Source organism: Bombina bombina, chromosome 3, assembly GCF_027579735.1.
Source record: "Bombina bombina isolate aBomBom1 chromosome 3, aBomBom1.pri, whole genome shotgun sequence".
In the NCBI taxonomy this organism is placed as follows: domain Eukaryota; kingdom Metazoa; phylum Chordata; class Amphibia; order Anura; family Bombinatoridae; genus Bombina; species Bombina bombina.
Window position 1 is genome coordinate 203,616,635 of NC_069501.1, and position 26,922 is coordinate 203,643,556.

At 37.7% G+C, this 26,922-nt stretch overlaps 1 protein-coding gene across 1 annotated transcript in view; it reads right to left on the reverse strand.

Annotated features, from left to right (window-relative positions):
* Window positions 1-26,922, reverse strand: part of AKAP10 (A-kinase anchoring protein 10) — a 212,843-nt gene that overhangs the window by 117,011 nt on the left and 68,910 nt on the right. Inside the window, exons 2-3 of the mRNA XM_053706086.1 lie at window positions 25,662-25,706; window positions 24,327-24,515 (exon numbers count right to left, since the gene is read on the reverse strand). Coding sequence (XP_053562061.1) covers window positions 24,327-24,515; window positions 25,662-25,706 — 234 coding nt within the window. The remainder of the gene's footprint in view (window positions 1-24,326; window positions 24,516-25,661; window positions 25,707-26,922) is intronic.

Below are 26,922 nucleotides of genomic sequence, written 5' to 3' on the forward strand. Positions count from 1 at the left end.
CTTCTACAACTAACACTCAGCAAATGAGCATCCATGGGCAGGTTTATGATGTATACTCATTACTCAGCAGGAAAAACATAATTTATGCTTACCTGATAAATTTATTCCTCTTGTGGTGTATCCAGTCCACGGATCATCCATTACTTGTGGGATATTCTCCTTCCCAACAGGAAGTTGCAAGAGGATCACCTACAGCAGAGCTGCTATATAGCTCCTCCCCTAACTGCCATATCCAGTCATTCGACCGAAACAAGCCGAGAAAGGAGAAACCATAGGGTGCAGTGGTGACTGTAGTTTAAATTAAAATTTAGACCTGCCTTAAAAAGACAGGGCGGGCCGTGGACTGGATACACCACAGTTCTCTACACCTGGGATATCGATTGCTGATAGGTGGCAAGAGTGAGTCTGTGCCCAGCGAATTATCTTGGAGACTTCTAACATCGCTAGGGAACTCCTGGTTCCCCCTTGATGGTTGATGTAAGCCACAGTCTTGATGTTGTCCGACTGAAATCTGATGAACCTCAGGGTTGCTAGCTGAGGCCAAGCTAGAAGAGCATTGAATATTGCTCTTAACTCCAGAATATTTATTGGGAGGAGTTTCTCCTCCTGAGTCCACGATCCCTGAGCCTTCAGGGAATGCCAGACTGCACCCCAACCTAGAAGGCTGGCATCTGTTGTTACAATTGTCCAATCTGGCCTGCGAAAGGTCATACCTTTGGACAGATGGACCCGAGATAGCCACCAGAGAAGAGAATCTCTGGTCTCTTGATCCAGATTTAGCAGAGGGGACAAATCTGTGTAATCCCCATTCCACTGACTGAGCATGCATAGTTGCAGCAGTCTGAGATGTAGTCGCGCAAATGGCACTATGTCCATCGCCGCTACCATCAAGCCGATTACTTCCATACACTGAGCCACCGAAGGGCGCGGAATAGAATGAAGAACACAGCAAGATTTTAGAAGCTTTGATAACCTGGATTCTGTCAGGTAAATCTTCATTTTTACAGAATCTGATAAGGTTAGTTAAAATTTAACACTTTATTTAACATATATACAAAGACAGACAATTTACTTAAATTGGATCACTCTGTAGAAACAAACAATCATAAATTGTTTCTATATCTTATCATTCCAAGTGACCCAACTGTAACATCATAAAACCAAACCTAAACCAAAAGGTAAAGGTAAAATATAAGGGCTACGTGCTCTAGAGAGTACTATAGTGGTGAAGTTTGTATTGAGTAGGTTTCAGGTTTGAGTCATACAGTGCTCACACAGGCTATGCGCTCAAAGGCGTCCTCCTACCTGCGTACTGCTGAGATTTAACTCAGTCAGCCGATTTCTAGCTGATCCCTATCAATCAATATCACAACATTCGTACAGTCTCAGTGTATCTGTCAGGATTTGGATAAAGCTAAAGTTGCTAGGTTTATGAGGTATATATATATGTATTAGCGATTTCCGTTCAAAGTGCTTATCATCACTACTTGAACTAGTTCTGAAAAATATATATAGGCACCATAAGCCCTTTTATCAAATCAGATTATTACCCTTAGATCGCTATATATATATATTTGTAAAAGTAAACACTTTTGAAGCGGCAACAATAGTAGCCAAACAGATTATTCGTAACTTAGTTTCTAACACCACGCTAGAGTTCCAGAGCACGCCCACCGACGCGTTTCGTCACTTGTACGTGACTTCGTCAGGGCATAGGGCCCGCCCAGCCTCAAATGCCGTCTTTTATCCTCCATAGTTGCCATGGTAACGGCTTTTGTATTGCGGAAGTGTCCACCGCAATATCTACGGCTAATAAGTGTTACTCTCCGATATTACTGTTAGGTAATGTGTGATATGTCCGGTGTAGGCAAAATTCATGTCATTTATCTCAGATTGTTATAAGGAGCATTTATGCAGTAATAGAGAGATATCCTCCGACTGACTGACTGATTTTTACAGACACATCAGCAATTACATATGTATTGTTTGTTTTTCACAATAGTGAGTGTGTTCTATTTCTAAAAATCTTTTCATGAAAATATAACAGCAGTTTATGCTAAACAATGTATTATTTGACATAAGGACGAAGGGTTAGATGTTTATTAAACATAAGTCTATAAGTATGCGTATACTCGTTCTAAAGGTTTTTATTCTCTAGTGTCAAACTGACAATTCAGTATGTATCTATTGAGTATACAAGAATGTAAAGGAATGTATGTCTATATGGCTTAGTAAGCTTTATAGATGATTTTATCATAGCACATTTTTGTGAAGTTTACACATCCATCCTATGCTTATCTAAATAAAGGAGCCAAATCCTTGTTGCTCCCTAAGAGGATATGCCTATAATTTTCAACTATATATATAGTCATCTTTAGTAGCTACATCCCTTACTTCTTACTTTATTACCAATCTATAGACTTAGGTATAGATCTTTGATTCGATCTTCAATTAGAGTATGATCTCTAGAGAAAGCTCTTATAAGAGATTGCCTCATTTAAACCCTTTGGTGATGCAGATTTTAGTTCATGTATCCATCTGCATTCTTTTTGAAGTAAAAGTGTGTTAATATCACCCCTTCTGCCCTTAAGTTTTAGTTGTTCTATGGCAAAGAAATGTATCTGATATTTCTCTTGAGGATGAACTGTGTTCATATGCTTAGCTACTGGTACATTTCTGTCCCATTTTATGTCCCCTATATGTTCAAGGACTCTTATTCTTAATTCCCTTGAGGTTTCACCTACATAGATTAGGGGACATTTGCACATGGCTACGTATACCACTCTCTTGGTTCTACAGTTCATAAATTCCTTTATAGGGTAATTTTTCCCTGTTTTTGGATGAACAAATTGTTTCATTGGGGACATATTTTTACACGCTTGGCAACGGCCGCATTTAAAGAACCCTTTAGTTTCTTGAAGCCATGTTTTCTGAGGATTTTGTACAAAGTGACTCCTAGTCAGGGTGTCTTTCAAATTCTGCGATCTCCTATTAGTTATCTTCGGTCTATCAGCGATAACTTCAGACAATTCAGGGTCCTCCTGTAAAACGTGCCAGTGTTTTTGAAATATGTGTTGGATACTGCTGTGTTTTTCATCAAATGTACCTATAATTCTAATTTGCTGACTGTCTTTATTTCTGTCAGTGTCTATTTTTTCCTGTAGTAGGGGTGCTCTCTCTAGTGCCTTAGCTCTTTGGTAAGCTTTTTTGAGGCATCTATTAGGGTAACCCCTTTCTTTGAACCTTTTTCTTAGCTCTTGAGCTTCCAGTTCAAAATCTTCTAATGAACTGCAGTTGCGCCTAGCCCTCAAATATTGGCCATATGGGATGCCCATCCTTTGGCTTTTAGGATGGTAACTTTTCCAGTTTAGGAGATTATTAGTGGCTGTCTCTTTCCTAAATAATTTTGTACTTAGGGATCCATCGCACTCTTTTCGAATTTCTAAGTCTAGAAAGGAAATGCTTGTTTCTTCAATCATAGAGGTATAGTGCATACCATGAGTATTGTCATTTAGCCATAACATAAAATCATTAAAGTTCTCTTTGGAACCTGTCCATAGTATAAGCACATCATCGATGTAGCGAATGAATAAATCCATATACTTCATAAAGGGATTTATTTCCTCATTGAGGATATATGTATGTTCTATCCAGCCTAAAAACAAATTTGCATAAGTGGGGGCACAGCATGTGCCCATTGCTGTGCCCCTTTTCTGCAAGTATACTTTATTATCAAAAAGAAAGTAATTGTGTTGTAACACAAAATCAAGTAGTTCAATTACAAAGTCATCAGCCTCACTGCCTTTTGGGTTTGTCATTTTTAAGAAAAATTGTACAGCCTGTTTTCCTAGAGAGTGTGATATATTTGAATATAAGCTCTCTACGTCAATGCTTGCTAGTAGTGTATTCTCGCTAACATAAACATTTTCCAAGCATTTTAGAACTTCTTTAGTGTCTTGGACATATGATGTCAGTGTGTGTACATATTGTCTTAGTTTCTTATCTAAGAAAGTACTGACTTTTTCAGTCAAGCAACCGTTCCCAGATACTATGGGTCTTCCTGGGGGTGACAGTAGGTTTTTGTGAACTTTTGGCAGGCTGTAAAATGTAGCTACTCTGGGTTTCAATTCACTCATATATTGATGTTCTGATTTTGTAATGATTCTTTCACCATACCCTTTGTCTAATATATATTTCAGTTCTTTTATATATATTAGTGTCGGGTCTTTAGATAAAATTTCATAATTATCTTTATTTGTTAGAATATCAAGACACATCTTTTTGTACTGAGGGTTTGACATGATAACCAAGTTACCGCCCTTATCGGCATTCTTAATTGTTATATCAGTGTTGTTGGTTAATTCTGCCAATGCTTCTCTTTCTTTAAAACTAAGATTCTTTTTAGTTTTACTTTTGCGATTAAGGGCTTCAAGTTCTGTAGTTACCAAGGTTACAAATTTGTCTATCGCAGGATATTTGGAGATTGTGGGCATGAAGGTACTCTTAGGTTTCACAATGCTATTTGTTTGTATAGCATCAGTGTCATCATTTTCATCTAGTAATGTTTTCATTAGAGTGACAATTTCTAAATCCTCTTCATCCACTCCCATATCCATAAGGCATGCTTTATTCGCCTCCTTGTGGTATTTGTGTAGTGCCAGCTTTCTGGCAAACAAATGTGTGTCTTTAACCCAATTAAAGGTGTCATATTTGGGGGTAGGGATAAAGGAAAGCCCTTTGGATAGTAAACTATGGTGTTCATGTCTCAGAGTAATTTTTGCCAAATTGATGACTTGTAATTGATTGTCTTTCATTTCTGTTTGTTTGGTTTTCTCTTGTTCTGTTGTCTTGTTTTTACATTTGTTTTTGGTGGGAACAGATCTTTCTCTAAAAAAATCCTAGTAATGGATGGTTCCGTCATAGGTGTTATAGCTGTAGTTGTGGTTATTGGTGTTGATTCTTCTTCTGACAATTCTGACTCTGTAGAAGAACTTTCTACTGTGGTATTTTTATCTTTATTTTCCTGTATCTGTCTCACATTTCTACGTCTGTAATTAACTTTATAAATATTGCCTTTTTGATGGTCTGACCAGTCTCTCTGTAGTTTTCTATTTTTTGTTTCACTAAGTTCTTCTTTTAGTTTATCAATATGGAATTTTAGTTTTTGATCTAAAGCCTCAAAATCTTTGTCTGAGGTGAATTTATTGGTTTGTATTCTTGCCTCTTCAACTAATTTTGTTAGTTGCTCATATTGACTTCTTTCATATTCTAATGTCAGTTTCATCAGATCTAATGAGCACTGTGTCAAAATTTCCTGCCACCTTAAGACAAAGTTCTCATCTGGTATGTGAAAAGAAGGTGCTAATTGTATCCTCAGACCCCTAGGAATGAGTTTATTTTTTACATAGTTTTCTAGACTAAAAATCTCCCAAAAGGTCTTAACTTGTTTTTTCATAATTTTAGCTATACTTTTGAAGGCTTCTTCTATGTTTGTAGCTTTTGGACATATATTGCCTACATTTAGTGTAAAGAGCCTTTCGGCCTCCTGCTTCCATTTATCAAAGTCAATATTGGAAGATAGATAGCCCGCCATCGCTATCTATTCTTTTTACCTTTAAGTTCCCAAATTCAAAGGATGTGAATTGAATCACTATTATAATAAGGTTGGTTAGGGAAAGAATTCAAGGATTTGTAGCATTTAAGCTAAGTGCTGAATTAGGCACTATTGGATTAGATAAGGTTAGTTAAAATTTAACACTTTATTTAACATATATACAAAGACAGACAATTTACTTAAATTGGATCACTCTGTAGAAACAAACAATCATAAATTGTTTCTATATCTTATCATTCCAAGTGACCCAACTGTAACATCATAAAACCAAACCTAAACCAAAAGGTAAAGGTAAAATATAAGGGCTACGTGCTCTAGAGAGTACTATAGTGGTGAAGTTTGTATTGAGTAGGTTTCAGGTTTGAGTCATACAGTGCTCACACAGGCTATGCGCTCAAAGGCGTCCTCCTACCTGCGTACTGCTGAGATTTAACTCAGTCAGCCGATTTCTAGCTGATCCCTATCAATCAATATCACAACATTCGTACAGTCTCAGTGTATCTGTCAGGATTTGGATAAAGCTAAAGTTGCTAGGTTTATGAGGTATATATATATGTATTAGCGATTTCCGTTCAAAGTGCTTATCATCACTACTTGAACTAGTTCTGAAAAATATATATAGGCACCATAAGCCCTTTTATCAAATCAGATTATTACCCTTAGATCGCTATATATATATTTGTAAAAGTAAACACTTTTGAAGCGGCAACAATAGTAGCCAAACAGATTATTCGTAACTTGGTTTCTAACACCACGCTAGAGTTCCAGAGCACGCCCACCGACGCGTTTCGTCACTTGTACGTGACTTCGTCAGGGCATAGGGCCCGCCCAGCCTCAAATGCCGTCTTTTATCCTCCATAGTTGCCATGGTAACGGCTTTTGTATTGCGGAAGTGTCCACCGCAATATCTACGGCTAATAAGTGTTACTCTCCGATATTACTGTTAGGTAATGTGTGATATGTCCGGTGTAGGCAAAATTCATGTCATTTATCTCAGATTGTTATAAGGAGCATTTATGCAGTAATAGAGAGATATCCTCCGACTAACTGACTGATTTTTACAGACACATCAGCAATTACATATGTATTGTTTGTTTTTCACAATAGTGAGTGTGTTCTATTTCTGAAAATCTTTTCATGAAAATATAACAGCAGTTTATGCTAAACAATGTATTATTTGACATAAGGACGAAGGGTTAGATGTTTATTAAACATAAGTCTATAAGTATGCGTATACTCGTTCTAGAGGTTTTTATTCTCTAGTGTCAAACTGACAATTCAGTATGTATCTATTGAGTATACAAGAATGTAAAGGAATGTATGTCTATATGACTTAGTAAGCTTTATAGATGATTTTATCATAGCACATTTTTGTGAAGTTTACACATCCATCCTATGCTTATCTAAATAAAGGAGCCAAATCCTTGTTGCTCCCTAAGAGGATATGCATATAATTTTCAACTATATATATAGTCATCTTAGTAGCTACATCCCTTACTTCTTACTTTATTACCAATCTATAGACTTAGGTATAGATCTTTGATTCGATCTTCAATTAGAGTATGATCTCTAGAGAAAGCTCTTATAAGAGATTGCCTCATTTAAACCCTTTGGTGATGCAGATTTTAGTTCATGTATCCATCTGCATTCTTTTTGAAGTAAAAGTTTGTTAATATCACCCCTTCTGCCCTTAAGTTTTAGTTGTTCTATGGCAAAGAAATGTATCTGATATTTCTCTTGAGGATGAACTGTGTTCATATGCTTAGCTACTGGTACATTTCTGTCCCATTTTATGTCCCCTATATGTTCAAGGACTCTTGTTCTTAATTCCCTTGAGGTTTCACCTACATAGATTAGGGGACATTTGCACATGGCTACGTATACCACTCTCTTGGTTCTACAGTTCATAAATTCCTTTATAGGGTAATTTTTCCCTGTTTTTGGATGAACAAATTGTTTCATTGGGGACATATTTTTACACGCTTGGCAACGGCCGCATTTAAAGAACCCTTTAGTTTCTTGAAGCCATGTTTTCTGAGGATTTTGTACAAAGTGACTCCTAGTCAGGGTGTCTTTCAAATTCTGCGATCTCCTATTAGTTATCTTCGGTCTATCAGCGATAACTTCAGACAATTCAGGGTCCTCCTGTAAAACGTGCCAGTGTTTTTGAAATATGTGTTGGATACTGCTGTGTTTTTCATCAAATGTACCTATAATTCTAATTTGCTGACTGTCTTTATTTCTGTCAGTGTCTATTTTTTCCTGTAGTAGGGGTGCTCTCTCTAGTGCCTTAGCTCTTTGGTAAGCTTTTTTGAGGCATCTATTAGGGTAACCCCTTTCTTTGAACCTTTTTCTTAGCTCTTGAGCTTCCAGTTCAAAATCTTCTAATGAACTGCAGTTGCGCCTAGCCCTCAAATATTGGCCATATGGGATGCCCATCCTTTGGCTTTTAGGATGGTAACTTTTCCAGTTTAGGAGATTATTAGTGGCTGTCTCTTTCCTAAATAATTTTGTACTTAGGGATCCATCGCACTCTTTTCGAATTTCTAAGTCTAGAAAGGAAATGCTTGTTTCTTCAATCATAGAGGTATAGTGCATACCATGAGTATTGTCATTTAGCCATAACATAAAATCATTAAAGTTCTCTTTGGAACCTGTCCATAGTATAAGCACATCATCGATGTAGCGAATGAATAAATCCATATACTTCATAAAGGGATTCATTTCCTCATTGAGGATATATGTATGTTCTATCCAGCCTAAAAACAAATTTGCATAAGTGGGGGCACAGCATGTGCCCATTGCTGTGCCCCTTTTCTGCAAGTATACTTTATTATCAAAAAGAAAGTAATTGTGTTGTAACACAAAATCAAGTAGTTCAATTACAAAGTCATCAGCCTCACTGCCTTTTGGGTTTGTCATTTTTAAGAAAAATTGTACAGCCTGTTTTCCTAGAGAGTGTGATATATTTGAATATAAGCTCTCTACGTCAATGCTTGCTAGTAGTGTATTCTCGCTAACATAAACATTTTCCAAGCATTTTAGAACTTCTTTAGTGTCTTGGACATATGATGTCAGTGTGTGTACATATTGTCTTAGTTTCTTATCTAAGAAAGTACTGACTTTTTCAGTCAAGCAACCGTTCCCAGATACTATGGGTCTTCCTGGGGGTGACAGTAGGTTTTTGTGAACTTTTGGCAGGCTGTAAAATGTAGCTACTCTGGGTTTCAATTCACTCATATATTGATGTTCTGATTTTGTAATGATTCTTTCACCATACCCTTTGTCTAATATATATTTCAGTTCTTTTATATATATTAGTGTCGGGTCTTTAGATAAAATTTCATAATTATCTTTATTTGTTAGAATATCAAGACACATCTTTTTGTACTGAGGGTTTGACATGATAACCAAGTTACCGCCCTTATCGGCATTCTTAATTGTTATATCAGTGTTGTTGGTTAATTCTGCCAATGCTTCTCTTTCTTTAAAACTAAGATTCTTTTTAGTTTTACTTTTGCGATTAAGGGCTTCAAGTTCTGTAGTTACCAATGTTACAAATTTGTCTATCGTAGGATAAAGAAAGAGAAGCATTGGCAGAATTAACCAACAACACTGATATAACAATTAAGAATGCCGATAAGGGCGGTAACTTGGTTATCATGTCAAACCCTCAGTACAAAAAGATGTGTCTTGATATTCTAACAAATAAAGATAATTATGAAATTTTATCTAAAGACCCGACACTAATATATATAAAAGAACTGAAATATATATTAGACAAAGGGTATGGTGAAAGAATCATTACAAAATCAGAACATCAATATATGAGTGAATTGAAACCCAGAGTAGCTACATTTTACAGCCTGCCAAAAGTTCACAAAAACCTACTGTCACCCCCAGGAAGACCCATAGTATCTGGGAACGGTTGCTTGACTGAAAAAGTCAGTACTTTCTTAGATAAGAAACTAAGACAATATGTACACACACTGACATCATATGTCCAAGACACTAAAGAAGTTCTAAAATGCTTGGAAAATGTTTATGTTAGCGAGAATACACTACTAGCAAGCATTGACGTAGAGAGCTTATATTCAAATATATCACACTCTCTAGGAAAACAGGCTGTACAATTTTTCTTAAAAATGACAAACCCAAAAGGCAGTGAGGCTGATGACTTTGTAATTGAACTACTTGATTTTGTGTTACAACACAATTACTTTCTTTTTGATAATAAAGTATACTTGCAGAAAAGGGGCACAGCAATGGGCACATGCTGTGCCCCCACTTATGCAAATTTGTTTTTAGGCTGGATAGAACATACATATATCCTCAATGAGGAAATGAATCCCTTTATGAAGTATATGGATTTATTCATTCGCTACATCGATGATGTGCTTATACTATGGACAGGTTCCAAAGAGAACTTTAATGATTTTATGTTATGGCTAAATGACAATACTCATGGTATGCACTATACCTCTATGATTGAAGAAACAAGCATTTCCTTTCTAGACTTAGAAATTCGAAAAGAGTGCGATGGATCCCTAAGTACAAAATTATTTAGGAAAGAGACAGCCACTAATAATCTCCTAAACTGGAAAAGTTACCATCCTAAAAGCCAAAGGATGGGCATCCCATATGGCCAATATTTGAGGGCTAGGCGCAACTGCAGTTCATTAGAAGATTTTGAACTGGAAGCTCAAGAGCTAAGAAAAAGGTTCAAAGAAAGGGGTTACCCTAATAGATGCCTCAAAAAAGCTTACCAAAGAGCTAAGGCACTAGAGAGAGCACCCCTACTACAGGAAAAAATAGACACTGACAGAAATAAAGACAGTCAGCAAATTAGAATTATAGGTACATTTGATGAAAAACACAGCAGTATCCAACACATATTTCAAAAACACTGGCACGTTTTACAGGAGGACCCTGAATTGTCTGAAGTTATCGCTGATAGACCGAAGATAACTAATAGGAGATCGCAGAATTTGAAAGACACCCTGACTAGGAGTCACTTTGTACAAAATCCTCAGAAAACATGGCTTCAAGAAACTAAAGGGTTCTTTAAATGCGGCCGTTGCCAAGCGTGTAAAAATATGTCCCCAATGAAACAATTTGTTCATCCAAAAACAGGGAAAAATTACCCTATAAAGGAATTTATGAACTGTAGAACCAAGAGAGTGGTATACGTAGCCATGTGCAAATGTCCCCTAATCTATGTAGGTGAAACCTCAAGGGAATTAAGAACAAGAGTCCTTGAACATATAGGGGACATAAAATGGGACAGAAATGTACCAGTAGCTAAGCATATGAACACAGTTCATCCTCAAGAGAAATATCAGATACATTTCTTTGCCATAGAACAACTAAAACTTAAGGGCAGAAGGGGTGATATTAACAAACTTTTACTTCAAAAAGAATGCAGATGGATACATGAACTAAAATCTGCATCACCAAAGGGTTTAAATGAGGCAATCTCTTATAAGAGCTTTCTCTAGAGATCATACTCTAATTGAAGATCGAATCAAAGATCTATACCTAAGTCTATAGATTGGTAATAAAGTAAGAAGTAAGGGATGTAGCTACTAAAGATGACTATATATATAGTTGAAAATTATATGCATATCCTCTTAGGGAGCAACAAGGATTTGGCTCCTTTATTTAGATAAGCATAGGATGGATGTGTAAACTTCACAAAAATGTGCTATGATAAAATCATCTATAAAGCTTACTAAGTCATATAGACATACATTCCTTTACATTCTTGTATACTCAATAGATACATACTGAATTGTCAGTTTGACACTAGAGAATAAAAACCTCTAGAACGAGTATACGCATACTTATAGACTTATGTTTAATAAACATCTAACCCTTCGTCCTTATGTCAAATAATACATTGTTTAGCATAAACTGCTGTTATATTTTCATGAAAAGATTTTTAGAAATAGAACACACTCACTATTGTGAAAAACAAACAATACATATGTAATTGCTGATGTGTCTGTAAAAATCAGTCAGTCAGTCGGAGGATATCTCTCTATTACTGCATAAATGCTCCTTATAACAATCTGAGATAAATGACATGAATTTTGCCTACACCGGACATATCACACATTACCTAACAGTAATATCGGAGAGTAACACTTATTAGCCGTAGATATTGCGGTGGACACTTCCGCAATACAAAAGCCGTTACCATGGCAACTATGGAGGATAAAAGACGGCATTTGAGGCTGGGCGGGCCCTATGCCCTGACGAAGTCACGTACAAGTGACGAAACGCGTCGGTGGGCGTGCTCTGGAACTCTAGCGTGGTTTTAGAAACTAAGTTACGAATAATCTGTTTGGCTACTATTGTTGCCGCTTCAAAAGTGTTTACTTTTACAAATATATATATATAGCGATCTAAGGGTAATAATCTGATTTGATAAAAGGGCTTATGGTGCCTATATATATTTTTCAGAACTAGTTCAAGTAGTGATGATAAGCACTTTGAACGGAAATCGCTAATACATATATATATACCTCATAAACCTAGCAACTTTAGCTTTATCCAAATCCTGACAGATACACTGAGACTGTACGAATGTTGTGATATTGATTGATAGGGATCAGCTAGAAATCGGCTGACTGAGTTAAATCTCAGCAGTACGCAGGTAGGAGGACGCCTTTGAGCGCATAGCCTGTGTGAGCACTGTATGACTCAAACCTGAAACCTACTCAATACAAACTTCACCACTATAGTACTCTCTAGAGCACGTAGCCCTTATATTTTACCTTTACCTTTTGGTTTAGGTTTGGTTTTATGATGTTACAGTTGGGTCACTTGGAATGATAAGATATAGAAACAATTTATGATTGTTTGTTTCTACAGAGTGATCCAATTTAAGTAAATTGTCTGTCTTTGTATATATGTTAAATAAAGTGTTAAATTTTAACTAACCTTATCTAATCCAATAGTGCCTAATTCAGCACTTAGCTTAAATGCTACAAATCCTTGAATTCTTTCCCTAACCAACCTTATTATAATAGTGATTCAATTCACATCCTTTGAATTTGGGAACTTAAAGGTAAAAAGAATAGATAGCGATGGCGGGCTATCTATCTTCCAATATTGACTTTGATAAATGGAAGCAGGAGGCCGAAAGGCTCTTTACACTAAATGTAGGCAATATATGTCCAAAAGCTACAAACATAGAAGAAGCCTTCAAAAGTATAGCTAAAATTATGAAAAAACAAGTTAAGACCTTTTGGGAGATTTTTAGTCTAGAAAACTATGTAAAAAATAAACTCATTCCTAGGGGTCTGAGGATACAATTAGCACCTTCTTTTCACATACCAGATGAGAACTTTGTCTTAAGGTGGCAGGAAATTTTGACACAGTGCTCATTAGATCTGATGAAACTGACATTAGAATATGAAAGAAGTCAATATGAGCAACTAACAAAATTAGTTGAAGAGGCAAGAATACAAACCAATAAATTCACCTCAGACAAAGATTTTGAGGCTTTAGATCAAAAACTAAAATTCCATATTGATAAACTAAAAGAAGAACTTAGTGAAACAAAAAATAGAAAACTACAGAGAGACTGGTCAGACCATCAAAAAGGCAATATTTATAAAGTTAATTACAGACGTAGAAATGTGAGACAGATACAGGAAAATAAAGATAAAAATACCACAGTAGAAAGTTCTTCTACAGAGTCAGAATTGTCAGAAGAAGAATCAACACCAATAACCACAACTACAGCTATAACACCTATGACGGAACCATCCATTACTAGGATTTTTTTAGAGAAAGATCTGTTCCCACCAAAAACAAATGTAAAAACAAGACAACAGAACAAGAGAAAACCAAACAAACAGAAATGAAAGACAATCAATTACAAGTCATCAATTTGGCAAAAATTACTCTGAGACATGAACACCATAGTTTACTATCCAAAGGGCTTTCCTTTATCCCTACCCCCAAATATGACACCTTTAATTGGGTTAAAGACACACATTTGTTTGCCAGAAAGCTGGCACTACACAAATACCACAAGGAGGCGAATAAAGCATGCCTTATGGATATGGGAGTGGATGAAGAGGATTTAGAAATTGTCACTCTAATGAAAACATTACTAGATGAAAATGATGACACTGATGCTATACAAACAAATAGCATTGTGAAACCTAAGAGTACCTTCATGCCCACAATCTCCAAATATCCTACGATAGACAAATTTGTAACATTGGTAACTACAGAACTTGAAGCCCTTAATCGCAAAAGTAAAACTAAAAAGAATCTTAGTTTTAAAGAAAGAGAAGCATTGGCAGAATTAACCAACAACACTGATATAACAATTAAGAATGCCGATAAGGGCGGTAACTTGGTTATCATGTCAAACCCTCAGTACAAAAAGATGTGTCTTGATATTCTAACAAATAAAGATAATTATGAAATTTTATCTAAAGACCCGACACTAATATATATAAAAGAACTGAAATCTATATTAGACAAAGGGTATGGTGAAAGAATCATTACAAAATCAGAACATCAATATATGAGTGAATTGAAACCCAGAGTAGCTACATTTTACAGCCTGCCAAAAGTTCACAAAAACCTACTGTCACCCCCAGGAAGACCCATAGTATCTGGGAACGGTTGCTTGACTGAAAAAGTCAGTACTTTCTTAGATAAGAAACTAAGACAATATGTACACACACTGACATCATATGTCCAAGACACTAAAGAAGTTCTAAAATGCTTGGAAAATGTTTATGTTAGCGAGAATACACTACTAGCAAGCATTGACGTAGAGAGCTTATATTCAAATATATCACACTCTCTAGGAAAACAGGCTGTACAATTTTTCTTAAAAATGACAAACCCAAAAGGCAGTGAGGCTGATGACTTTGTAATTGAACTACTTGATTTTGTGTTACAACACAATTACTTTCTTTTTGATAATAAAGTATACTTGCAGAAAAGGGGCACAGCAATGGGCACATGCTGTGCCCCCACTTATGCAAATTTGTTTTTAGGCTGGATAGAACATACATATATCCTCAATGAGGAAATGAATCCCTTTATGAAGTATATGGATTTATTCATTCGCTACATCAATGATGTGCTTATACTATGGACAGGTTCCAAAGAGAACTTTAATGATTTTATGTTATGGCTAAATGACAATACTCATGGTATGCACTATACCTCTATGATTGAAGAAACAAGCATTTCCTTTCTAGACTTAGAAATTCGAAAAGAGTGCGATGGATCCCTAAGTACAAAATTATTTAGGAAAGAGACAGCCACTAATAATCTCCTAAACTGGAAAAGTTACCATCCTAAAAGCCAAAGGATGGGCATCCCATATGGCCAATATTTGAGGGCTAGGCGCAACTGCAGTTCATTAGAAGATTTTGAACTGGAAGCTCAAGAGCTAAGAAAAAGGTTCAAAGAAAGGGGTTACCCTAATAGATGCCTCAAAAAAGCTTACCAAAGAGCTAAGGCACTAGAGAGAGCACCCCTACTACAGGAAAAAATAGACACTGACAGAAATAAAGACAGTCAGCAAATTAGAATTATAGGTACATTTGATGAAAAACACAGCAGTATCCAACACATATTTCAAAAACACTGGCACGTTTTACAGGAGGACCCTGAATTGTCTGAAGTTATCGCTGATAGACCGAAGATAACTAATAGGAGATCGCAGAATTTGAAAGACACCCTGACTAGGAGTCACTTTGTACAAAATCCTCAGAAAACATGGCTTCAAGAAACTAAAGGGTTCTTTAAATGCGGCCGTTGCCAAGCGTGTAAAAATATGTCCCCAATGAAACAATTTGTTCATCCAAAAACAGGGAAAAATTACCCTATAAAGGAATTTATGAACTGTAGAACCAAGAGAGTGGTATACGTAGCCATGTGCAAATGTCCCCTAATCTATGTAGGTGAAACCTCAAGGGAATTAAGAACAAGAGTCCTTGAACATATAGGGGACATAAAATGGGACAGAAATGTACCAGTAGCTAAGCATATGAACACAGTTCATCCTCAAGAGAAATATCAGATACATTTCTTTGCCATAGAACAACTAAAACTTAAGGGCAGAAGGGGTGATATTAACAAACTTTTACTTCAAAAAGAATGCAGATGGATACATGAACTAAAATCTGCATCACCAAAGGGTTTAAATGAGGCAATCTCTTATAAGAGCTTTCTCTAGAGATCATACTCTAATTGAAGATCGAATCAAAGATCTATACCTAAGTCTATAGATTGGTAATAAAGTAAGAAGTAAGGGATGTAGCTACTAAAGATGACTATATATATAGTTGAAAATTATAGGCATATCCTCTTAGGGAGCAACAAGGATTTGGCTCCTTTATTTAGATAAGCATAGGATGGATGTGTAAACTTCACAAAAATGTGCTATGATAAAATCATCTATAAAGCTTACTAAGTCATATAGACATACATTCCTTTACATTCTTGTATACTCAATAGATACATACTGAATTGTCAGTTTGACACTAGAGAATAAAAACCTTTATAACGAGTATACGCATACTTATAGACTTATGTTTAATAAACATCTAACCCTTCGTCCTTATGTCAAATAATACATTGTTTAGCATAAACTGCTGTTATATTTTCATGAAAAGATTTTTAGAAATAGAACACACTCACTATTGTGAAAAACAAACAATACATATGTAATTGCTGATGTGTCTGTAAAAATCAGTCAGTCAGTCGGAGGATATCTCTCTATTACTGCATAAATGCTCCTTATAACAATCTGAGATAAATGACATGAATTTTGCCTACACCGGACATATCACACATTACCTAACAGTAATATCGGAGAGTAACACTTATTAGCCGTAGATATTGCGGTGGACACTTCCGCAATACAAAAGCCGTTACCATGGCAACTATGGAGGATAAAAGACGGCATTTGAGGCTGGGCGGGCCCTATGCCCTGACGAAGTCACGTACAAGTGACGAAAAGCGTCGGTGGGCGTGCTCTGGAACTCTAGCGTGGTGTTAGAAACTAAGTTACGAATAATCTGTTTGGCTACTATTGTTGCCGCTTCAAAAGTGTTTACTTTTACAAATATATATATATAGCGATCTAAGGGTAATAATCTGATTTGATAAAAGGGCTTATGGTGCCTATATATATTTTTCAGAACTAGTTCAAGTAGTGATGATAAGCACTTTGAACGGAAATCGCTAATACATATATATATACACCTCATAAACCTAGCAACTTTAGCTTTATCCAAATCCTGACAGATACACTGAGACTGTACGAATGTTGTGATATTGATTGATAGGGATCAGCTAGAAATCGGCTGACTGAGTTAAATCTCAGCAGTACGCAGGTAGGAGGACGCCTTTGAGCGCATAGCCTGTGTGAGCACTGTATGACTCAAACCTGAAACCTACTCAATACAAACTTCACCACTATAGTACTCTCTAGAGCACGTAGCCCTTATATTTTACCTTTACCTTTTGGTTTAGGTTTGGTTTTATGATGTTACAGTTGGGTCACTTGGAATGATAAGATATAGAAACAATTTATGATTGTTTGTTTCTACAGAGTGATCCAATTTAAGTAAATTGTCTGTCTTTGTATATATGTTAAATAAAGTGTTAAATTTTAACTAACCTTATCTAATCCAATAGTGCCTAATTCAGCACTTAGCTTAAATGCTACAAATCCTTGAATTCTTTCCCTAACCAACCTTTTTACAGAATCTATCAGAGTCCCTAGGAAGGAGACTCTTGTGAGTGGGGATAGAGAACTCTTTTCCTCGTTCACCTTCCACCCATGTGACCTGAGAAATGCCAGAACTATGTCCGTATGTGACTTGGCAATCTTAAAGCTTGACGCCTGTATCAGGATGTCGTCCAGATAAGGGGCCACTGATATACCTCGCGGTCTTAGGACCGCCAAAAGCGATCCCAGAACCTTTGTAAAGATTCTTGGAGCTGTAGCTAACCCGAAGGGAAGAGCCACAAATTGGTAATGCCTGTCCAGAAAGGCAAACCTTAGGAACCGATGATGATCTTTGTGAAATCGGTATGTGAAGGTAAGCATCCTTCAAATCCACTGTGGTCATGTACTGACCCTCCTGGATCATAGGTAGGATGGTCCGAATAGTTTCCATTTTGAACGATGGAACTCTGAGGAATTTGTTTAAGATCTTTAGATCCAAAATGGGTCTGAAGGTTCCCTCTTTTTTGGGAACCACAAACAGATTTGAATAAAAACCCTGTCTCTGTTCCGACTGTGGAACTGGGCAGATCACTCCCATAACTAGGAGGTCTTGAACACAGCGTAAGAATGCCTCTTTCTTTATCTGGTTTACAGATAATCTCGAAAGGTGAAATCTCCCTTGAGGAGGGGAAGCTTTGAAGTCCAGAAGATATCCCTGAGATATGATCTCCAACGCCCAGGGATCCTGAACATCTCTTGCCCACGCCTGGGCGAAGAGAGAAAGTCTGACCCCTACTAGATCCGTTACCGGATAGGGGGCCGTTCCTTCATGCTGTCTTAGAGGCAGCAGCAGGCTTTCTGGCCTGCTTGCCTTTGTTCCAGGACTGGTTAGGTTTCCAGCCCGGCTTGGATTGAGCAAAAGTTCCCTCTTGTCTTGTAGCAGAGGAAGTTGATGCTGCACCTGCCTTGAAGTTTCGAAAGGCACGAAAATTAGACTGTTTGGCCTTTGATTTGGCCCTGTCTTGAGGAATGGTATGACCCTTACCTCCAGTAATGTCAACAATAATTTCCTTCAAACCAGGCCCGAATAGGGTCTGCCCCTTGAAGGGAATGTTAAGTAATTTAGACTTTGAAGTCACGTCAGCTGACCAAGATTTAAGCCATAGCGTCCTACGCGCCTGGATGGCGAATCCAGAATTATTAGCCGTTAGTTTAGTCAAATGAACAATGGCGTCAGAAACAAAAGAATTAGCTAGCTTAAGTGTTCTAAGCTTGTCAAGTATTTCAGTCAATGGAGTAGCTGTCCGAAAGGCCTCTTCCAGAGACTCAAACCAGAACGCTGCAGCAGCAGTGACAGGCGCAATGCATGCAAGGGGCTGCAGGATAAAACCTTGTTGAATAAACATTTTCTTAAGGTAACCTTCTAATTTTGTATCCATTGGATCTGAAAAAGCACAACTGTCCTCGACAGGGATAGTGGTACGCTCTGCTAAAGTAGAAACTGCTCCCTCCACCTTAGGGACCGTCTGCCATAAGTCCCGTGTGGTGGCGTCTATTGGAAACATTTTTCTAAAAATAGGAGGGGGGAAAAACGGCACCCCGGGTCTATCCCACTCCTTATTAATGATTTCTGTAAACCTTTTAGGTATTGGAAAAACATCAGTACACACCGGCACTGCATAGTATTTATCCAGTCTACACAATTTCTCTGGTACTGCAAATGTGTCACAGTCATTCAGAGCAGCTAACACCTCCCCAAGCAATACACGGAGGTTCTCAAGCTTAAATTTAAAAGTAGAAATATCTGAATCAGGTTTCCCTGAATCAGAAATGTCACCCACAGACTGAAGCTCTCCTTCCTCAGCTTCTGCATATTGTGACGCAGTATCAGACATGGGCCTTAAGGCATCTGCGCGCTCTGTACTACGTCTAACCCCAGAGCTATCGCGCTTTCCTCTGAATTCCGGCAGTCTGGCTAATACCGCTGACAGGGTATTATCCATGATTGCCGCCATGTCCTGCAAAGTAATCGCTATGGGCGTCTTTGATGTACTTGGCGCCATTTTAGCGTGAGTCCCTTGAGCGGGAGTCAAAGGGTCTGACACGTGGGGAGAGTTAGTCGGCATAACTTCCCCCTCGCCAGAATCCTCTGGTGATAAATTTTTTAAAGATAAAAGCTGATCTTTATTGTTTAAAGTGAAATCAATACATTTAGTACATATTCTCATATGGGGTTCCACCATGGCTTTTAAACATAATGAACAAGGAGTTTCCTCTATGTCAGACATGTTTATACAGACTAGCAATGAGACTAGCAAGCTTGGAAAACACTTTACATCAAGTTAAACAAGCAATATAAAAAAAATGTTACTGTGCCTTTAAGGGAAACAAATTTTGCTAAAATTTGAAATAACAGTGAAAAAGGACAGTTAAACTAACGAAATTTTACAGTGTATGTAACAAGTTAGCAGAGCATTGCACCCACTTGCAAATGGATGATTAACCCCTTAATACAAAAAACGGATTAACAAATTGAAAAAGACGTTTTTTAAACAGTCACAACAACTACCACAGCTTCACTGTGGCTTTACCTTCCTCAATATATGACTTTTGAAGCCTTTTGAGCCCTTCAGAGATGTCCTAAAGCATGCAGGGGACTGCTGAGGGAAGCTGAATGTCTCGGTCTGTAATTTTAACTAGGCCCCTCCCACTCATATTACAACAGTGGAAAGCCTCAGGAAACTGTTTCTAGGCAAAAATCAAGCCAGCCATGTGGAAAAAACTAGGCCCCAATAAGTTTTATCACCAAAGCATATATAAAAACGATTAAACATGCCAGCAAACGTTTTATATTGCACATTAATCAGAGTATATACCTCTGATAGCAAGCCTGATACTAGTCGCTATTAAATCACTGTATTTAGGCTTAACTTACATTAATCCGGTATCAGCAGCATTTTTCTAGCAAATTCCATCCCTAGAAAAACTTAAACTGCACATACCTTATTGCAGGATAACCTGCACGCAATTCTCCCTCTGAAGTTACCTCACTCCTCAGACATATGGGAGAACAGCAGTGGATCTTAGTTACTTCTGCTAAGATCATAGAAAAACGCAGGCAGATTCTTCTTCTAAATGCTGCTTGAGATAAAATAGTACAACTCCGGTACCATTTAAAAACAATAAACTTTTGATTGAAGAAAAAACTAACTATATTACACCACTTTCCTCTTACTACCTCCAGCTATGTTGAGAGCTTGCAAGAGAATGACTGGATATGGCAGTTAGGGGAGGAGCTATATAGCAGCTCTGATGTGGGTGATCCTCTTGCAACTTCCTGTTGGGAAGGAGAATATCCCACAAGTAATGGATGATCCGTGGACTGGATACACCTTACAAGAGAAACAAGATTTTACACTAACTGCACCAGCGTCCTCACCACTCCTAACACTAACGCTGTATGCTCGACGCTGCAAACAGCCCACTGTCTAGGAGCTACTGCAGCGGAGACGGCTCGTTTGTCACAACGATCAGATGTACCAGAGACCTCACGGAACAAGCCCAAACCCCTCCAGACCAGGGAATACAGGAACAAATGATAGTGGAGCCGGAACTTCTTCCACATAAAACATATGAACCTTATTGTCACATTAATAAAACCACAGTATATGGACAATAAAGGTCATATGTTTTGTATGGAATAAGTGCCGGCTCCACTGTCATTTGTAATTTGAGGGCAATCACATGAGCTGTTCCTAGTAATACCCCGCCCGCACTCTGCTCCGGCTCCTAAGCTTGACAATGAGATTTGCGCATGCGTGGATCACAGAGAAGACAGAATGCGCATGCGGGCCGCCATGACTGTTCAACCTAGGTAGAACAGTTTGATTTGATATACATAATGAGGATCCGGAGGGGTTTGGCAGGATAAAGGTTTATTTTTGTAAATTGCAGGTAAACAAACAAAAAAATGCTTAAAAATGTTATTTGCAAAGTAAAAGTTTATGTCACAAAGTTTGCAATCGTGTAAAGTTTTTTTTTTAGGTTTACTATCCCTTTAATGATTGAAAATATGTCCTCTACAGTTTTGCAGGAAAAACATATCATGCATGAAAAGCAGAGTAACTCCGGGTGGAGTGAAAAAGGAAGCGCAGAGCACTGCATGTGGGCTATATTCAATCCAATAGGAGAAATTGAATCATAGTTTAACATTTGTCAATAAACTCCTTAACAGCAAGAGTCTTAGAAGGAATAAGCTCAGCAAAAAGTGTCAATTTTTTGCTAAAAATTATTACATGAAAAAACGTTACTGTCTCTTTAAAATTTAAAATGTAAACTTTTATTTTTCGTATAAACATAAAAGCAAAACTGTACATAATCACTGTAGAACCTATTTACCCTTCAGGTAAACCCTGTTGAAGTGCCCATCTGCCTCTCCAATACCCAAAACTATATTCTATTGGGGTGCATAATGGCAGATAACAAAAAGCTTAACTACTTTAAATAAAAAGACCGGAACATATGTTCTACAATAATATCCGGACAGTGTTTAACAGTAACTCTTGTTGTAACATTAGTCGATTGTGAATAACTCCTGTACAATATAATGCAAGAGAGCAACCCTCTTAAGTTGGATTATGTTCCCTTTGCAGGACCGCAACGCATGTAACGCTGCGTGGTCCCATCTGAACAAAAAAAACACAACCTCAGTGTTAAAACAGGCTCAGATACCGGAGCAGCATTAGAGAAAGGGCGCGCAGTCCAAAAGAACTGGCGTCACACAAAGCTCCGCCCATCGTGGGCGTTACCAACCTGAAGCTCCCGGTCGACATTAAGTTATAATAACTGTGCCACCGGGAGCCAAACTAACTGAGCCTTCATAACCTTGGGACAAATGTGGCTACTGCCTCCCTGTAGGAGGAAAACTATTCACCTGAAGTTTAGCCCAAATACTGTGCAAAAACAATATCACCTTCCCACTGAGTCTTTTACCTCAGCCCAAGGAAAAGTCCCCCAAGTAAAAAAGCAATCTCCTTAGCCCCAGTGCCTGCAAATAAGTTGCTGTCACAGAATTTCTCTTATTTTAAATGTAGAAGTTTGTTATCATAGTAATTAAAGTGCTCCACTTCTCTGCGATCTATATTATTGACCCAGATAAAAAAGTCAGCACTTACCTTGAACTCTGCCCGACAGCAGGGCAGTCCAGCAGGTTTAAGAGATCCTCTCCCTCCCATAGCCCTGTGGTTAAAGATAGAAGCCTGAGTAATCTTGCTTAGGCTATCAGGGTTAGGGCAGCATAAATGTATGGGAGGCGCAGTGAGAATTATGTTCCACAAGTTCCCATTGCTCTAAAGCCACCAAAAGCTATACTGAAGAGACTGATATGGACTACAGCTACACCCTAGAACAAAGCAGCACAATCTTGCACTACTTTAAAAATAATAAACTCTTGATTGAAGAATCTAAAACTAACACCTCACTTTACCTCTTCCTATCACTAATGTAGGCAAAGAGAATGACTGGGGTGGGAGGGAAGGGAGGAGCTATTTAACAGCTCTGCTGTGGTGCTCTTTGCCTCCTCCTGCTGACAGGAGGTGAATATCCCATTAGAAATTAAGATGATCCGTGGACTCATTGTGTCTTAAAAAAGAAAAGTAATTATTTTGATACTTTATTTTCTGATTTTTTTTCTATAATTGATAAAGAGATCTATATAAATTTTCTTAGTCATGTTTAAAGAGCAACTATGGGAATCCCTGAGTAGACAATCTTCCTTGAGCGGATCCCAAACTATACCTCAACCAAAAAAACTAGCACCTGTGTAAACCTAAAACTAGTGCCTGATCAAAAACTCAGCGGCATGGAAAGAAATTACAGAATATTTTGGGTACATTTTTGAGCATTATATTGTAATGTATGTGTTTCTATCATATCCCTGCATATCTAGCTAAACAGCTCTCAAGCTAAGATTTTCCTTTCTAAAATTCTTTAAAGGAACTCAGTTTTGATGAGATTATATTAGATAATATCACCAGACCGGAGAGCTTTAGATAATTGGGCCCCTAGAGATACTAAGGATGAAATCTTACAATTAAAAGGACCAGTTAACACATTAGATTTGCATATTCAACAAATGCAAGATAACAAGACAATGCAATAGCACTTAGTCTGAACTTCAAATGAGTAGTAGATTTTTTTTCTGACAATTTTAAAAGTTATGCTTTTTCCACTCCCCCTGTACCATGTGGCAGCCATCAGCCAATCCCAAATGCATACACGTACCATATGACAGCCAACAGCCATTCACAAATGCATACACACTTATTCTTGCACATGCTCAGTAGGAGCTGGTGACTCAAAACGTTTAAATATAAAAAGACTGTACACATTTGGAAAGTTGTTTAAAATGGCATGCTCTGTCTGAATAATGAAAGTTTAATTTTGATTGAGTGTCCCTTTAAGACCAACATGATTGGAACATTAAGTATTTAAAGGTAGTATTCACCTTCACGACCAAAAGGAAAATTAGATAAGGTGCACCTAACTAATAAAAGAAAAGAAAATATGAAGTTGCTAGGGGCCAAAAACAAGGGCCCCCTTCACAGTCAGGGTAACCTGGACAAGACAAAAAAAAAGGAAGGCTGGTATGTGGCAGTAAGGGAAGTGTCATCATGTCCATCTGGGGTTTCTGTCCATCTCCATTTAATTTACAAATTATATATAGTAGGTTTTCCTTAATATGAGTGGACAAGCATGTTTCCACCCCTGTATTTCATTTGTTTAGATTTTAACACTGGTTAAGACGTCCTAAAACTGGACAGGCAGTAAATGTTTATTTGCAGAGGAAGGGGATTAATTGGTTTTATTAAAGATAGAGTGATACAAAGAATATAACTATGCATATTTGTGTCTATTCATGTACTTTCTTGCGGACAATTGGGCATTAACTGGGGTGCAATAGCCATAGGTCCCTCTCTCTGGACAACCACTTACCCAGATCTCCAAAATGCGTGGCCTCCATGTGCATGGGTTGCTTCTTGAGAGCAGCAGTCCTACTACTGGAGTAGGAGTCCATGTTAGCAGAGATTGCATTGATAGCCACATGGCTTGGGCCAGCAGCTTCCAGTAAGGCATTGTTTTTTGGGCTTCTGGAAGGAGAATGTACTGGTCCTGGAACTGGAGCTGTAACAGACAATGATACATTTAATGTGAACTCTCCTTACCTATAAATACAGGCACTACAAACAAGCAACATATTAACAGGATAGTAAACATAACACAAACTGTAGCACATTCAAAGTGTAGTTTATTACCTGGTTAGTGTGGTTCCCAGTCTAGTCAAAATTAAACTTTCATGATTCAGATAGGACATGTCATTTTAAGCAACTTTCCAATTTACTTTTATCATCAAATTTGCTTTGTTCTCTTGCTATTTTTAGTTGAAAGCAAAACTAGGTAGGCTCATATGCTAAATTCTAAGCCCTTGAAGGCCGCCTCTTATCTAAATATATATGAATTTTTTCACAGCTAGAGGGCGTTAGTTCGCATGAGACATATAGATAACATTGTGCTCACGCCCGAGGAGTTACTTATGAGAGGGCACTGATTGGCTAAAATGCAAGTCTGTCAAAAGAACTGAAATAAGGGGACAGTATACAGAGACTTAGATACAAGATAATCACACAGAGGTAAAAAGTATATTAAAATAACCGTGCTGGTTATGCAAAACTGGGCCTAAAGGGATTATCTATCTTTTTAATACATACATATCAATTGAATTGCAAAACATTTGCATGCACAGTTAAAATGTTTTAGAAGCATTTTCTTAGCTTTGTTTTATAGTCATGTGACAAACTATTTGAAAAGCCTTAAATAATCACCATTGCTGTAGCCAATTAGATTTAGACATAAATGCACTCCTGCACTGATCAGGTGATCACACTACAGAATATTGCAGTTAGGCTGCACAATCCTGCAGGAGCCACTCCTGTCTATCTGTGCGCAGTGGGAAAACCACCATTTTGAGTTATATTAAAAGTGGGCAAAATAAAATATGAAAGAAAATCCTACCTTCTGCTCAGAAAAGCGTTTATTTTACTTTGCACACAAAATCAGCCATTTCCTGTAAGAGCAGCTGGAGAAAGTAGCCCATACGCTGACTTCCGCTTTTTAGACTCTATCAGTTACCAAATTTGATCTTGTATAATCTTTTTTTGCTTGAGATAAACACATCACTAATTAAACTTAATTTATACAAGCATGTGACAGGAAGTCATCAAATCTCTTTTGTTTGTTTTTTAATATTACATAAAACAATTATGTTATTACCTTTATATGCTTTTACATCTGGCTTGTCTTGATCTTTTCCTTTCACTGCAATAGACAAATGAAATAAAAATAATCCATAAATAAAAATACTATAATAATTTGAGTATGCATAAAATGCTAAGCTTTGAAAATGTAACAAATTTAAACTTCGTAACTGCCTAAAATGGCCACCAAGCTCCGCCCACTGCTTTGCATTGGTTATGTCTAGCTTCCTCCTATCATGATCGACTCGTAAATAAGTTTTTATACACACTCCCGCTGATTAACGCATCTGCGGTTGATACATAGGAGTGTTGCTGCCTATTCATTCCCCAAATACGCTGCTGTAATTTTTGTTCCAGGAGGCTTGATTATTGCTTACAGCTCTGCATATGTATAGTATGTTAGTATGTTCTCCCCCACTTCATTCCTGTATTAACTATGCTGTGTGCAGGAACGGAACTACCAGGGATGCAGAGGTCGCAAAAATACAGAATTACAATTTTTTTTTTTCTTCATGGGATGCTGCTCTGCGGCAGGCACATTTCCATGGCTACATCATGGTCCACAGTCCCACCTTGCAAGGCTGCCACCTGGATGAGGAGTGCAAGTGTGGGCACTGGGCAGGGCTGGTTCTCGGTGGGTGCAGCACACTGAGCCTCGCACTATAGCCTGGCTGTGTGCGACTCTGATCTTCCAGCACAGGTCTTGTACTGAAAGATCAGAGTCGCACACAGCCAGGCTATAGCACCGTGAATATCATCCATGCCTGTCACACAGGGGGACCCACCTATCCCCAGAATTCAGAAGTCACAGGCATTGCACAGCAGCAGACATGAAGAACTTTCAGCAGTCAGTTGCATCAGCTAGACAAGTAGTGAGTTGCTTGTGAGTACATTTTACTTGCCGAGCTGGTGACTGTTGATGATGCTGTTCTGCTACCTCTGCTGCCGTGTCTGCCCTGCCCCTGTTGCAGTACACATCATATTATTATTGTTCTTTAGGACTCAAGCGTTTATTGTACTCTTTTGGTATTTTTATTTTTCTTTGTAAGTTTCTTTTCATGTTCTTTATTCACTTTAAATTATATGTTCTATGCTAGATAGCCTTGTCTAGTGGTGTGTTTTATTCTTTGTGGAACCAATTATGTTTCCTGTATTCTCTATATAGAACAGTCTTGACAAAGGTCCCTGCAAGGACCGAAACCTTGACTGAATTAATGAATTGTTTATAAAAATGTGGATAATTAAGTCCTGTGTGTCCTCTTCTCTACATGAAAGTT